Genomic DNA, 15,948 nt, shown 5'->3' on the forward strand with positions numbered 1-15,948 from the left:
GCAATATGGATATACTAGTGATGGCTTTTATTTGCACTTACATTAACAGAGCATTTTTTTAAAAAAGTTTACATACACACAACAACCATTTTGCATGCGTTCAAAGCATGTGAGACTATGAACATGTGCATCACTGCAAACCTGTTGTTCAGCTTCTGCATCCCTGCTACTTTCTTTTGACTGTATGCATGTGTCCAAAGCATGTGAGACTATGCACATGTGCATCACTGCAAACCTGTTGTTCAGCTTCTGCATCCCTGCTACTTTCTTTTGACTGTATGCATGTGTCCAAAGCATGTGAGACTATGCACATGTGCATCACTGCAAACCTGTTGTTCAGCTTCTGCATCCCTGTTACTTTCTTTTGACTGTATATCTTCATGCACTGATGACAGAAAATTAAATAGTGAGGGCAGAGATGAGAAGGTATATTCAGGACATCATTGATTCACACGGCCAGGCAGATTGTTACAGAACATTTTTTTTAGATACTGTAAAGATTGCTCTGTTTTAAAGATGTCACTACAGACATTTACAGCCTTTAACTTGATAAAGTTTTTTAAAATTCCTTGAAGGAAATAGCTCTATAACAAGTCTTTAGCTATATCTGCTGGCTGCCCATTCCTTAACTTGTAACTGTCTGGAAAATGAAATCAGACTTTAGTAGGAAATAAGCATATATAAATTAACCATAACTTAAAGCTGCACAGGCAAAGAAATACATGGTCTGTATACCCTTTTTTGTGTGCATTGTATGTAATTCAATAATTTACCAAACCATTTGTGTGCCAAGAAAATTGCCATTAAGAGCTAACTTGAATTCTCTTTTGTTGGGTATGAAAAGATTTTTTTACAGAGCCTCTTGTAGTTTCTCAGAAATATTGCAGTCATGAATGAGCAGGTTCTTAAATTAAATATTCCCTTTACATGATAGTTTTAATTGTTTAATTTGGATTATGATGAAGCCTAATAGATTTTGCTAGCAGGTGGAACAGCAACATTTGGGCTAATTAAGAAACATCTTTTACCATATTGGCTATCACACATTATCTTTTCATTACCAAACTTTGCATTCTGGCATCTCCCAAGGCAGCAGGTTTTCTCCAAAGTCTAAAACCCTAAGGGAGCTGGCTTAAGGGAGCTGCCTTAACCAACAGCTTTAGTTGTTATAGACTACATACGAGTTTATATTTAAAACAGCTTAATCAAAAAGCTCTGTAATACATAATAAAACTCAATAAAACATATAACATTTGAAAAACTATTAAAACAAGTACACATTAAAATATTTAGCATTAAAACACAGATGAAATTAGTAAAACTTTTAAAGCAAGTATAGGTAATTATATTATATTATACAGAAATATATTTATTTGGACTGAAGTTCTTAGAATTGGGTGCTTTATAGTTTATAAATTATGTCAATGTTTTGCAGATAGACTAGTCCCAGTATCAAATTTAATGAAATGACAATTTACTTTAATAGATGCTAGGGCTTTCCCTTTATTCCTTCTGACCCATATGTGACCACCCCAGAAAGGAGAGCAAAGTTCATTAAATACTGGATGGCTATTGGAATTTATTTCTACTACATTAGGTTATCAGGAAGGACAGGGCTGCTCTTTCAGGTCATATATTCTGAGCAGATGGAGATCTGAATGAACTTCCAGATACTGATAATTCAGCTTCTGATAACATTCCAACTCATAGAATCATAGAGCCTTGGTTTTGGGGTTTGTTTGGAAAAAATGTTTATATCTCATACCTTCAATATAAGTTTATGATCCCAGGGCCGCACACAGACTAGTAAGGAAAAAAAATACAGTGGAACAATAATTCTAAAGTCTAGTATGTAAACTAATACTTCAATTTAGAACAACAAACCGAAGCAGCAACATCTCATTCATATAGACCAGTAGTGGCAAACCTCAATTTCAAAGGCCTAATTAGTCTCAGCAGGGCTCCTAATTTGGCACATAAGGCAATTTCCCTCAAAACATGCTCACCTACCCCTAGAGATGTGAAGGCCCAGAAAAAAATTGGAAAAAAACCCTGTTTTTTCTGTTTTTTCCCTGAAGCCTTTTTTTGTTTTTTTCCAAAAAATTGAAAAAGAAAAAATAGATTATGGAATGTTTTATTTTAACATGATGAATACAATATTTTAAGATAAGGGGTTCAAATATTTTATAAATCATTTCTTAAAAATATGTATGGTATCAGATTAATCTAATTTCTGTGAGGACAAGCAAGTCCTAGGTTACAAACTGAACTCTCCAGTGCAAGAACAAGATACTGTACATTTCTTCCTTTAGGAGGTGTTGTTGTCACCAGAAAAGAAAGAGGTTTGGAAACACTCACACTAAATCAAGAAATAAGATGACATGTGAAAGGGTAGAGAAGCTTGTTTCAATCCCAGCAAACCTTCAGTTTTTAGAAGTCCATAATAACTGTGATAATGACAGACACTGACAACAGAGTAGATGCAGAAGCAGAGACTGAAACTGATACTGATCAATACAGCTCAGAAAATGTTTCTGATTAAATTTCATGCCCATTCATTGAAATTTAGTCCCACTTCCTTCTTCAGTTCTTTTTATAAGAATGTTTTTTTAAAATACTGTGGAGAGGAAATATGAATAATTGTTACTTCTGGATTTTAAAAAATTGTTTTGTGGAGTTTTTTTCTTCCACATAAACTAATAAACAGTTCAGGAGATTGTTGCTCCATTTGTTGCAAATACAAATAAATATTATTTTTAAAGTAAATTCTGTTTGTAATAATTGTTTGGATACACTATATTTTTAATATGCTAGTTGTGATAATTTTATGCCCATTAAAATTGTCCATTGTTATATTTTATGTTTCTAAAGTAACAGAATGACTTTCAGTCTGGAAAAGAAAAAAGAAGCGCTAATGTAGCATTTTTTTCAATTTTTCCAAAAATTTCCGCGCCCCCCCGAAAAAACCCGGGAAAAAACTGGGTTTTCCCCCCCAAGCTTCAAAATTTCCAGAAATTTTACATCTCTACCTGCCCCACACTTTGTGTCATATACACAGTTGCAAAGAAAGAATTGAGAGTTTAACATATACCACTGATTGTTGTTTGGCAAGCAGGGCTCGCTGACAGTACCAAGCAGTTTGTAGGTTTGGTTTTGATTCACAGTGTATCTGCAAACAGATGCAGTGGGTTTTTGTGTTAGTACTAATCAGCTGACAGTGAGACCTTTTGAAGGTGTCACCTAACACTAGCTGGATGCAATTTCCATATAGACAGTCATATTCATGTTAAAAGCCTAAGGACATAGAACTATTTCTGCTTGGTGCCTAAATGATAATACTGAGGAATCCAGGTGGGCCTTCTCAAGACCTAGAACCATCTCTTTCCAGTTACTATCTTTCAAGCAGTGAGCCAAAGTTTTATTGAGAATTTAAAGGATTTAGATTTTTTTTCTTTTTAGAATATGATACATATATATGCTACTAAAAAGTTGCATATTTTTAATAATTTGATCTCTGAACTCATACACGAGGAGATGTCCCTTTTCAACTGTAGGTAACTGAAGGCCTTATAACTCAAAATATGTCTGGTGTATTTTTTTTGAAAAATATAAACACTCTTCATCTCCAGGTTATCAAGGTTTTGGGTTACCATATGTTTGTATTTCATTGCTGTGGTGTATTTCAAAAATATAGCAGCTCAGTACAGCTAGATATTTCAGAAAACATTGATGGGATATTATATACAGTCTGCATTTCAGTGTTGTGAAGTTACATAATATTGTTTGTTATTATTGTATATTCTATTGGTCATAGACTTATTTGTAAAGTTTTTTTAATCTTTTCATGTCCATGTTACAGAATACATGGTGTTTATTTAGTACCTTGACTAGGCTATATTTATTATTTTGCATCTATTAATTGGTCAGGGGTTATATTCTCTAGGTTTGGTTTTTCTCCTTTCCATTAGTAGACAGAAATTGTTGGATACCATTTCTTGTGTGTATATAGAATATTTAAGATTCTGTACATGTGGTACCTTAAGAAACATCTGTAAGTGCTGTTTTGAAGTTTTCACAAGTGTATTAGCAAAATACACAGTAGTTTTCCTAGTTGGGCAAGTCAAATACTGACTAGTTGATATTCTTGCCCCACCCTGCAGATACTGCAGGCAACAATGTATGACATCTAACACTATTTGTCCTTGATTGTCCTGCCAAAAGAAGATGAAAACTCATTTGCTTGTACAGTTCCCACTTCCTGAAAAGTAGAAAAATGCAGCAGGAAAAAATAAGGCAATAATTAGTTGAATTGTGTTTAGAAAGAATGAATGGCATTTCAAAAGGAAACAAAGTAGGTGGAGGTGCAAAGGTCATTTCAACTCTGGACAGTAGCAGTTATTGTCTGTAGAATAGTAAAGGCCAGTGAGAGAAAATTTGCTTGTATTCTAAAAAACAAAAACAAAAAAACAACAACACAGTACCTTCTTGTCATTTAATAAATTTCCCTTAAAAGACAACAAAAACTACTCAAGTCACTTCTAAATTAAAAAAGGGAATGCATACAATTTCTATCTTTAAAGCCATATAATGGGTGGTTTTGATATGTATATCAAGTGATCAGAAAAAGCTATAATTTGTTGTATATTTCATCTTTATAACTAATGGCAGCTCAGTTACATTTTCCAATGGAGACTTGATTTCCTATTCACTACTAATCTTTCAAATGTTAATATGCAGGCAGTATGTAATATTTGTTTTCAGTACCAGAACTCAACTGAGCTCAGAATCCTTTCACAACGTGCCTTCCCAGCTTTGTTGTTGTTCAGTCGTTCAGTCGTGTCCGACTCTTCGTGACCCCATGGACCAGAGTACGCCAGGCACGCCTATCCTTCACTGCCTCTCGCAGTTTGGCCAAACTCATGTTAGTAGCTTCAAGAACACTGTCCAACCATCTCATCCTCTGTCGTCCCCTTCTCCTTGTGCCCTCCATCTTTCCCAACATCAGGGTCTTTTCTAGGGATTCTTCTCTTCTCATGAGGTGGCCAAAGTACTGGAGCCTCAACTTCAGGATCTGTCCTTCCCAGCTTATTACATTATAATTGAGATGTGTGCATGTCATTTTGCAAGAAGTTAGAAGTTCTTGCTAATCACAAATGGGAGTCGAAATCTTTGCTGAATCTACTTAGAGAGATCTATCAGTAGATCCTGATCTACTTCTTCTCACCTGATTTAATGCTTTTTCAAAGCGTGTCAGGTGTAGCTAATGAAATTACATACTTCTGTTTGTGTATTAAATTTGTTTAAAACTTAAATCTATTAGATCTATTTATTGTGTATTCAATTATATATATTTAATTAACTATGTTGTATATATTAAATAATACTGAATATATTACAAGCACTTTAATTTATGATACAGAAATTTAATTCATTGTGTGTCCCATGGATTCTGTGTCAAAGTACTCTTGCCGCCCACTTGGTATGAAAAGTTGGACCATCCATCTCTGCATATAGCATTTCCTCTATCAGATCACTTTTCAAACTCAATGAGCTTTAAAAGAAGTGTGTAGACTCTGCTGAAGGTAACAAATGATTTTCAGGCATGCACAAACTATTGTGTGCACCACTTGTTTTACTGTGGCTAATATAATTAAAGTTGCATAACTTAAAGTATTTAGAGTGTTCTCTAAGATTGAGAGAAAGGCAGTAGAATCTCCCCAAACTCAGTCTGAGCCTCAGAAATGCTCAACATAACAAGAATGAACATCAACCAACTTCGGTAAATTTTTATTTGAGTGTTGTGCTGCTGCTGTTTAGTTTTTTAGGGGATTATTATTTTAATATTGCTGTAACGTTGTAACTTTTTATTGGCTGTAGGTTTTAGTGTTATAAGGTGCCTTAGATATTTTTTAAAAGGCAAAGCATGCTGAAAATATTCTTTTTCTGCCAGCAATATATATTTCTTTCATTGAACTTTAATGTTTTCTTCCTAGAGCTATGATAAATTGACAAGTTCATATTCTGTTTGTTTCAACATCTGGATGCCACATTGTATCCATTTTTTGCCAGCAACACTCAGAAACATATGGAGGAAACTAGTAACTTCACAATGGTAAAAGAGGCTATGGAACTTCTGGCTGCCTTTTCCTTTGCATCATTTACAGTGGAAATTTAATTAGCTCTTAAACATTTAGATTTTTTTTTGTTTACAGTTTGACTGAATAACACAACTCCTCTTGGGAATAGCAAAGTTTATGAATTAACAAAAACATCAAGGAAAATGCAAAACAAAGGTTTGCTTGAATACATGCATAAAATAATTTGGTAACAAATATATACAGTACTTTAAAAAGAAGCCCTATGCATATCTCTGAGTAAAGTGATACTTACTCCTGGGTAAGTGTATATAGGATTGCAGGAAAATACTTATGAAGAGAATCTGGGTTATTTTTCATTTCAAAAGAAAAAAGCAAAGGTAGTTGTTTGTGTCTGTAAGAAAAATAAACCCTCCATAATCCACAGTTGGGTGATATGCTTATTTGGACCAACCAAAGTGTTACAAAATAATGCAATCTGGAACTCTTAATCAGGCAAAATGTTAAAGCAGGAGTCAATGAGATTAGGAAAAACAAGAGTATTAGGTTTAATGTTGTAGCTATGATGTCATCTTGCACCCTTTAATTGAGTTGAGATCTTAACCATAGACAATGTTTCCCAAATCTTAAAATTCTATTCTTGGATAGTAGGAGGACTTTTATTTCCCCCCTCATTTTGCTGCAGTTTGGAATTGTACCACTGTTAGAAGGGCAGTCTAGTCCATGGTATTTATTCCTGGTCCATAATACCCAACAAGACTATCATAGGATCAAAGCTTGATTAACTGCATAACAAGGGTGTAATAATTTTATCTCACTACTTTTATCCTGCTAGTAGTTTCAGACTGAAGTGAACTTGACTGTGGGATTACCAGATATTTTAAGACTAGCTGGAACATTATACCAGTTACTAGATTTAGGTAGGTAGCCGTCTTGGTCTGACACAGTCAAAATAAATAAAAATATTGTCCAGTAGCACCTTATAGACTTAGCTGGAGACTGGACAATTTTTTTATTTTTTTTATTTATTATACCAGTTAGTTCTTTTGTCCAATAGCCAAGCAAACTTCATTCTGAATATACAATATCCAGGAACAAAGCTGGATGCAATGTTGTAGTTTACACGCTCTTAGTTCTCCTTTTGCTTTGATCTTAGAATTGTCATTCAAATAGAGGAAGTTACGGTAATTACCCATTCTTTTCATTGCTTTCTTCTGTTCAGCCTTTCTCTGTTATGCTTGTGAGGGCCTTACCTTTGACCTGCATAAATATTTTCCTACCTAAATCTAGTGAACTTTTAGTGGGATTATTTCATATGTATGTTCCTATATCACTTCCAGTATCTAGGAAAGTTTCCTTTCAATTTTGATACTGAATCATTGTGTTAAAAACTAGTCATGGTCAAACATGCTAATCTATGAATTCCTGGGCATCAAATGTTGTTTGAGAGTGATTTTAAATTTTAATACAATCTTGACAAGCTATTGCTACATATGTCCCACACTGGCCATGACACTATAAACTTACCCTAGCAAGTATAAAGTATGACTTCTTATTAGGCATTTCACTCTTTTATGTGGTTCAAGCAATGCTTCAAGGTCATTTGCTGAAGTATTATTTTCATTGGCTCCTGGAGAGCAAGGGATAAAAATGTAAGTTAACATTGCTGGCTGGTATTTATAGTCTTAAACAATATATACTCTCCAGTTTAAAACCATGGAGTAAAAATGATAAAATCAAATTGAAAGAGGGCTAAGAGCTTATAAATTGCAGCTTTGTATTCAGGATGAAGTCTCTTTTGGCTACTCAATAAATTTGGGTCTTGTACGTCTTGCCTGCTCTTCAGTGGAGAGTGGGGATGAGGTACCATATCTTGTTTCATTTTTTAAAAAAAATAATTTTTATTAAAGATTTTCATGGTTCACAAAAATGTGCATTGTCTTTTTTCAGGTTGTATAGTCCTTTTTTACATTTGATGTGAAACATTATACAGAATAAGGTGGGGGTGGAAGAAGAGTGGGAGAGAGAAGGGGGAGAGGGGATTGGGGTGGTAATATTTAGTATGTTTGTGAGGAGTTATGCCAGTGTCACTTGAGTAGGTTCTCTATTCATTCATTTTATATTATGTGTATATACACACATACATATGTTTGTTTGTATGTATTTATGTATGTATGTATGTATGTATGTATGTATATATAGGCATACACACACATACATTTTAGTGAGAGAGGTTGGGGCCCCCAGGGCGTGGTTGGTTATCTTTACTTGGCTGCAGTGAGGTTTGTTCATGAGGGGGATTGTTGGGTAAGTTCAGCCCATATTGATTCAAATGCTGTTGGTAGGTTCTTGTCTTGTTGGGCTTTGTATATGAAAAAGGGGAGCCATACTTGAGTGAAGCCGTCTTCTTCTATTTGTCCCTGTGTCAGTTTCAGTTTATTGGTTAATTTTTGTAATAAGTCTGTTTCCCATATACTTTGATACCATTGGTCCGTGTTTACTCCTGACAGGTCTCTCCAGTGTCTGGCTATGATCTTTCTGGCTGCTGAGAGTAGGTGGGTTTTGAGATCTTTATAATGTGTGTGGGCATTATTATCTTGGAAGATGTTTAGTAGGGCCAATGGATTTATTCTGCTACCATATTTACTCAAATCTAATGTGCCATCAAATTAAATGTGTGCACCTCAATATTTATTACCATGGATGATTTTTCAAAACTTTGAAACAAAAAAAAGTATCTAATGCGCCATCAAATCTAATGCACACCCTAATTTTCGTGACATAATTTCACCAAAAAATGTGCATATTACATTCGAGTAATTACGATAGGTGGATACGATCCAGAGACATTGTTTGCTTTTAAAATATAAAATATTCTAGGTTTCAGCAGATGAGCATTGCGTACTTTTTGTTGTTGGTTTTAAACCAGATATTTCCATCTGTTCTTTTTAGCAGGACAAACTAAGGGTGCTTTCTAAGTTTTTGCTGATAAAACTGTAGAAGTTGGACCAGCGGATATAGTATGATATACCGGTAGTATGAAACATAATATTTGTGTTAAAAAAGCACAAGCGATAAATTTTTCCAAACTGTATTGTGGGTTAAACCACAGAGCCTAGGGCTTGCTGACCAGAAGGTCAGCGGTTCGAATCCCTGCTATGGGGTAAGCTTCCATTGCTCAGTCCCAGCTCCTGCCCACCTAGCTGTTCGAAAGCGCATCAAAGTGCAAGTAGATAAATAGGTACCGCTCCAGCAGGAAGGTAAACGCCGTTTCCGTGCGCTGCTCTGGTTCACCAGAAGTGGCTTAGTCATGCTTAGTCATTCACATGACCCAGAAGCTGTGCGCCGGCTCCCTCGGCCAGTAATCAGGGGTCCCTTTACCTTTTATAAAGCTACATAGTACTTTGATTTCCATTAGCTCTCTAAATAAGTGACATAGCAATTCATTATATTTTTCTTATATATTAATTTATTACATTTTTATTAGAGATGGGTGCAACCCTCTGCTTCCGTATAGAAAAAAAAGGTATGAAGGATTAGGAATTCCCATGCTGGTCTCCCAAACATTTTGAATCTATGTTTTGGATGTCTTCAGTTCTGCTAGATAGAGAACTTACCATGCATTTACCACAGTGTTCCATTCTGTAGTTGGTTGTGGTGGACATAAGCCAAAACTCCTTGTGCCAGCATGACATGTTAACAAATTGTCATAAAAGATTTGTGAGTTTACAACTGAATTGGTTAGCCACAGTTGTTAAAATATATTGTGTGTGATAGTTTTACATAATGAAAAACCTCTAACCTATGCTCTGCATAAGGCACAAGCATTTTCATTTTCTGCCATGATTATTCATCCTTTTGTGCTCTTATTTAATAATAGACAAGTTCATATTTTAGTTAAAAATAGTTGCTTTAAGAGGCCAACCAGGTGTTTTCAAGAATAATTTCATAACCAATCTTTTAAAAGAGCTTTATTTCGGGGACTGTGTTCCATGCAGCATGGAAATTCAAATAAAAGCAAATAATGAATGCAGCTTTCCAGCTGCAGTATGCATGTGGATTATTACATGTGCATATAAGGTAGTTCAAATTAGCACACTTTCTGGTTCTGTAAAACTTTCTATAAAATGAAAGGACATTGTAATTGTATTTTATTCACTGTATTGGTGAAAACTAATTGGTAGCTGTTTTTCCTACACCTAATCCTACTGACCTTTTTAATATTTTTGAAGATCAGAGCTATAGGCCATAATCCTTAGCATGCATTAGAAGTAAGCCACATAGGTTGGGAAATGGAACTTTATTTTGGCCAAAAGAAAGTGGAGAGGGAGGGGTGTTCTGTCTATTGAGTCATATTTTGGAGAATTACAGTATGGCTGAGGGATATGCCATGTTGGGTTTTGGGCTCATCCTACATTTCTGCCATGTATACGATCTATGGCCTTGTGCAAGTCTTCACCTAATATAGTCTAGTGTGAGGGCAACAGAGCCAGATTGTTTTCAGCATCTGATATTCAGAAGTATACAGTCTCTTCTATTTAGATCCTGGGTCATATGGAGGGCTTGGTTAAGTGGAGCAGTTAGGGGGAGCTTTGCATGGGTGGAATTGAAGAAATTTGTGGTGAGAGGGGAGGACTTGCAGTACCCACACTTTGAAAGTACTGTACCAGCCCCCATTAAGTACCAGCACATGTCAAATAACTGAATTTCTAAATAATTTAAAATGCTTTATAGATTACACATCAAATATATGAAGCTGCCTTTATACTGGCTCAGACCATTGGTCCATCTGAAAAGGTAAAGGGTAAAGCACAATAAACAGGGGCATTTTAATGAGCTCTCTACCATGCGAAGTGAGGAGCCAAGATCTAAAAAGTGCAGAGGAAAGCATAGAAAAGGAGCATAAAAGATTTAGGGTGGGAAATTTACTAGAGTTTTGAGATGCTGAATGACAAGCTGAAGAGTAATCACATTCTTACATATAATACATAAACAGAAATACTACCTGCAATTCTTGAAGCAATAAAATGAGATATGGAATAACAACAGATAATTTCACTGAAAACCTGAAGTGTGGTGTTATGCACACAAGCTATAGATATTAAAATTATTAGAGGCGCTTTTGGTAGCAAGGGTGATGTGCACAGTAAGAGTTTAAAGAACATCAAAGGAAAGTGGAGAACATGCAGCTGCTATAAACACTGAATTACTGGTTTCCTTTTCCCCCACCCCAGACCTCTTAGTCTTGGTGGAACTCTTAAGTGGTAGACTGATCTGGGGATAAATTGTTGGTGATAGTTTGTGGCTTTTTCAGCAAAAGAGCTGCATTGGAATTTACTTCAAAAATAAAACTCAGTCAAAGCAGTCTTGTTTACATAGATCTGTACATATAGTTTGGATAATATTGTCATGTATTAAATTGCTTTTCCTTAGAAATAACTCATGGGGTAAAACTATAGCTACACATTGGTGCATCCCTCTCACTGCTCTACAATACCTTTAGCCATCCTTTCATGGCTAGTCAAATGAAACAGAGACAGAATGAAATGTAATCACTAACTCAGCAAATTTTCAAGGACCTGTAAAGTAACCAAAAGCTGCTGAGTATTGGGGGTGGGGGGAGGTGTCAAGAAGAGAAGAAGAGTTTGGATTTGATATCCCGCTTAATTACTACCCTAAGAAATCTCAAAGTGGCTAACATTCTCCTTTCCCTTCCTCCCCCACAACAAACACTCTGTGAGGTGAGTGGGGCTGAGAGACTTCAAAGAAGTGTGACTAGCCCAGCAGCTGCATGTGGAGGAGCGGAGACACGAACCCAGTTCCCCAGATTACAAGTCTATCACTCTTAACCACTACACCACACTGGAAGCTGGTTCAAAAGGCCAAAGATCCCCAGCTGTGATCTTGCTCTCACCCAGAGAATCTGAGAACCATGTGAAGACAGTGTCCTGGTGGCCTCTGGATATATTGCACCCAAAAGAATAATCTAAACCAATTGCTCTGGTTTCAGCTTACATGTACTGGAGTGAAGAAGTATTTCCTTTATTTCACTTCTGTATAATTTAACCATTTCTTCTTGTTATTTGTGGCTGGGGTGGAGCTTAGTTCTACTGAAAATTACACTGTAAAACCAATTGTATTTAATGCATGTCACTTTTAAAGATTACAGCATTCATATCAGCCATACTTTAACTGGAATTATAAAGGGGGGAAATACAGTAACCATCTGTTCAAATGTTTGATTATGGTTGCTTTGTATGATTGATTTATTCTAATATTATTACAGCCAGCCATTAATAAGGTAAATCAGTGTAGTGCAGTCACTGAAACAGGATTTCAGCACTTATCAGAACTGTAATCAAATTTGTATTTATATTCTCATATTAAACATGATTTGTGAGACTTGTAACTTACTAAGAGATTTTCCATCATTGACAGTCAGGGTGTGTATGGAGCAAGGACTCTTCCTGTAGATACTTTGTCACTAAAGGGTTGAGCTCAGTGTCAGAAGTGGGCCCCGAGACCTGGCATAAGCCTTGGTGCAATTGCTCCAATTGCACCTTTATCATCCAGACCTGTAACAATGGGTGTTTTCGTTTTACCGCCTGCAGTTGATAGAATTGCATTCTTCCATACAAAAACAACAGCCCTGCACAAACAATGACTACTAGCCACGATGGCTACTTTCTAAGTCCACTGTTGGAAGATATGTATGCTTCTGCATGCTAGTTGCTGGGAATTGCAGGTGGGGTGGGTGCTGTTCAGCTCAGGTCCTGTTTTCTGACTTGCATAGGCATCTGATTGGCCATTGTGAGAACAGGATGTTGCACTGCATGGGCCAGTGACCTGATCCAGCATTTAAACATGCAATATGAAGTGATGCAGTTTGTATTAAAGTACTGCTTCAGTGAGAACTAGGCAGGAGTTATCACAGGAAAAGCTGGAAGAATGGGATGAAATATCAAAGTGTGAGACTATATAATAGGTAATAATTCACAAAGTCCTTTCAGTCTTTTCTTGCTGTTTTATCTCAACAAAACACTGGAATGTTGTACTGAAGAACAGTTTGCAAGCAATTCATTTTTGGGAGATGTATATTTGGAGAGAGAGCCTAATTTTTTCCAATCATGGAGCACAAAACAAGTCTGCAGTCCTCTTATTTTTATAGAAAGAACTCTTTTATTGTAGACAAATTGTGGTTTGCAGAAAGCCATATGAATAAGAGATGGATAAAAGTCATGTCTGCAGAGAATGCAAAAAGAGTAATCCTGGAAATTTGAGATAGTCTTTAAATTTTGATTAGAGTAGTGTGATGCAGGGGAAATTGTGGTTTGCAGAAAATTATCCTTGTCTCCCAGTTCCCACATAACAAGTGCTCAGTTTCCCAGACTCTGTAAAGGGGAATCTCATCATTGTGAAGAGACAGGAATCATACAAGGGCATAGATGGAATTTTACTGGCAAATTTAAAAATGGCTTCATCCTTATTTGTATTATACTGACATGACTTTCACAGGACATCATGAATTCTAAATAGAGATTTTCAGAGTTTGCTGTAAAATGCATATATTTTTAATTAGGAAAAAGTAGGAATGTTCCATGGCTATGATCCTGAGTTTGTTCTCAATGGCAGGAGTGCCCACTGAACAGAAGTCTACTCTTGTGACACTCTCTGCAGTGAAAAGGGGCTGGAAAAGGCAACTGTGGGTGATTTTTCATTGCAGCCGCTTATGATGCCAAAAATACTGTTTAAAGGGCTAGGGGACTCTCTGAAGCAGCTTGAAAGGTGGCTCAAGAGGAAGGAAGTGCGATCGTTGCCTGGATCATGGTCTCATTTATGAATGGCAGCAACTCTTCTTTTTGAAGAAGGTAGTTAGCATTCTGGGCAATTTCATATATTATCCTTCCTTATGGTTAATACTATCATTTTTCAAAATCACATCACAACAACACATACACAGCCTTAGTTTAAAACTTCAAAACTTTTCAAATATCTGATATGTGAATGAAAGTCATATGAAAAGTCAGTGACAGAGTTTGGCCAGATGGCTTACTTTCTAATGCAATGGATTGTTTTGTGTGTAAACTTCTTTTACGTTCTGTGACTATAAAATGTGGTTTCCCCCCACCCCCCCTGTAGGGTGTACCTCAGTTACCTTGTGCCAAAGCATTATATAACTATGAGGGGAAAGAGCCTGGAGATCTTAAATTCAGCAAAGGAGACATTATCATATTACGTCGGCAAGTTGATGAAAATTGGTATCATGGAGAAGTTAATGGTGTCCATGGATTTTTCCCGACCAATTTTGTCCAGATTATTAAACCTTTACCTCAACCTCCACCTCAGTGCAAAGCACTTTATGACTTTGAAGTTAAAGACAAGGAAGCAGACAAGGATTGTTTACCCTTCTCAAAGGTAAAACACAATTCTTATATTACTGAGTGTTGTAAGAACATTGAAACATTTATTAATGTCCATGTAGAAAGTTAGGTGGAATAAAAATGCTTTTCTAAAAAATGTTTTGAAAAATACATTGAATTTTGCATAGCTCACTGTCACCATCTAGTGTCACATTTGTATATTGCACTTTACAACACATTTAAAACATTTTATTTGCAGCCTGTAGCTGAATCCTTAGTAGCAGACATATATGAGCAAGTTTATACTTACTTTTTCTAATTCTTTCCTTTCCTACCTACAGATATTTACTTGTTCCCTTATTATTGGAAGCTTTTTTTGTTGGGTTTTTAAATTTTGAGAATTAATACTTTAATTTCCTCTAAGGACAATGTTTTAACTTTTAACTATAATAGGAATAGGAATAATTTATTATTGGCCAAGTACATTTTCCAACATACTTTGAATTTGTTTCAGCTACATTGCAATGTAAACATACAGACATTGTTCCTCTCACAATACAAAGAAGCAAAGAAACCCCACCCATAATTTACCTCCCCTTCAGCTATACAACTATGGATTTAACAATTTAATGGCACAAGGGATTAAATTAAATGGCACATGATGGAATTAGTTAGATTTCCCCTGCCACCAGCTCTTTCTCTCAAAGAATTCAGGGTTGTATATATGGTTTCACTCCCTCCCCACCACCATTTTTCTCTCAAAACAACATTGTGAGGTAGCCTGCTAAGAGATAGTGACAGGCTCAATGTCACCTAGTAAGCCCCATGGTATACTAAGGATTTGAACTTATCTTCCCTGTTCATATCTTAACACATTATATGTTATACTAAATTGGCTCTCTTTAAGACTGTTTAGAACTGTATGAAGTTTATTTCAGTTTTTCTGTTCCTCAATCTGATCCCCCCCCCACAAGCTAAGTATATTAAATTATTATATGCATTTTAATTTATATATAAATTGAAGAGCTTGGCTTTAACTTTTATAGAACTCCAATGGGTTGCCCTGGGAAGGAGCCATGGGAATAATGGTGTTATTGATTGCTTCTATTTTAATTAATTCTCAAACTTGGGTCCCCAGCTGTAGCTGGACTACAACTTCCATCCTCTCTTGCTTGTAGGACCAGTGGTCAGGGATGATGGTGGTTGTATTCCAACAACAGCTGGGGACCCAAGTTTGCGAAACAGTGCTATTCTTGATCAGGAAATGCATGTGTTCTTTAAAGAAATGAGTTGCTTAATTGCGTATTTCTTTTTAATGTAGGATGACATTCTGACTGTGATTCGCCGAGTAGATGAAAACTGGGCTGAAGGAATGTTGGCTGACAAAATAGGAATATTTCCTATTTCATATGTTGAGGTGAGAGAACCATAAAAATATTTTAATATACAATATAATAATGGTAGAAAATGTAATATATACTTGGAAAAATCTT

The 15,948-nt window shown here is 35.9% G+C and overlaps 1 protein-coding gene across 2 annotated transcripts in view; it reads left to right on the forward strand.

Moving 5' to 3' along the window:
- The window catches only part of SH3RF1 (SH3 domain containing ring finger 1), a 42,247-nt gene that overhangs the window by 11,544 nt on the left and 14,755 nt on the right, over positions 1-15,948 (forward strand). For both annotated transcript variants that reach the window (XM_033160967.1, XM_033160968.1), the window contains exons 3-4: positions 14,235-14,510; positions 15,777-15,872. In XM_033160967.1, the coding sequence (XP_033016858.1) occupies positions 14,235-14,510; positions 15,777-15,872 (372 nt within the window). The remainder of the gene's footprint in view (positions 1-14,234; positions 14,511-15,776; positions 15,873-15,948) is intronic.

This window comes from Lacerta agilis, chromosome 9 (assembly GCF_009819535.1).
Source record: "Lacerta agilis isolate rLacAgi1 chromosome 9, rLacAgi1.pri, whole genome shotgun sequence".
Classification (NCBI taxonomy): domain Eukaryota; kingdom Metazoa; phylum Chordata; class Lepidosauria; order Squamata; family Lacertidae; genus Lacerta; species Lacerta agilis.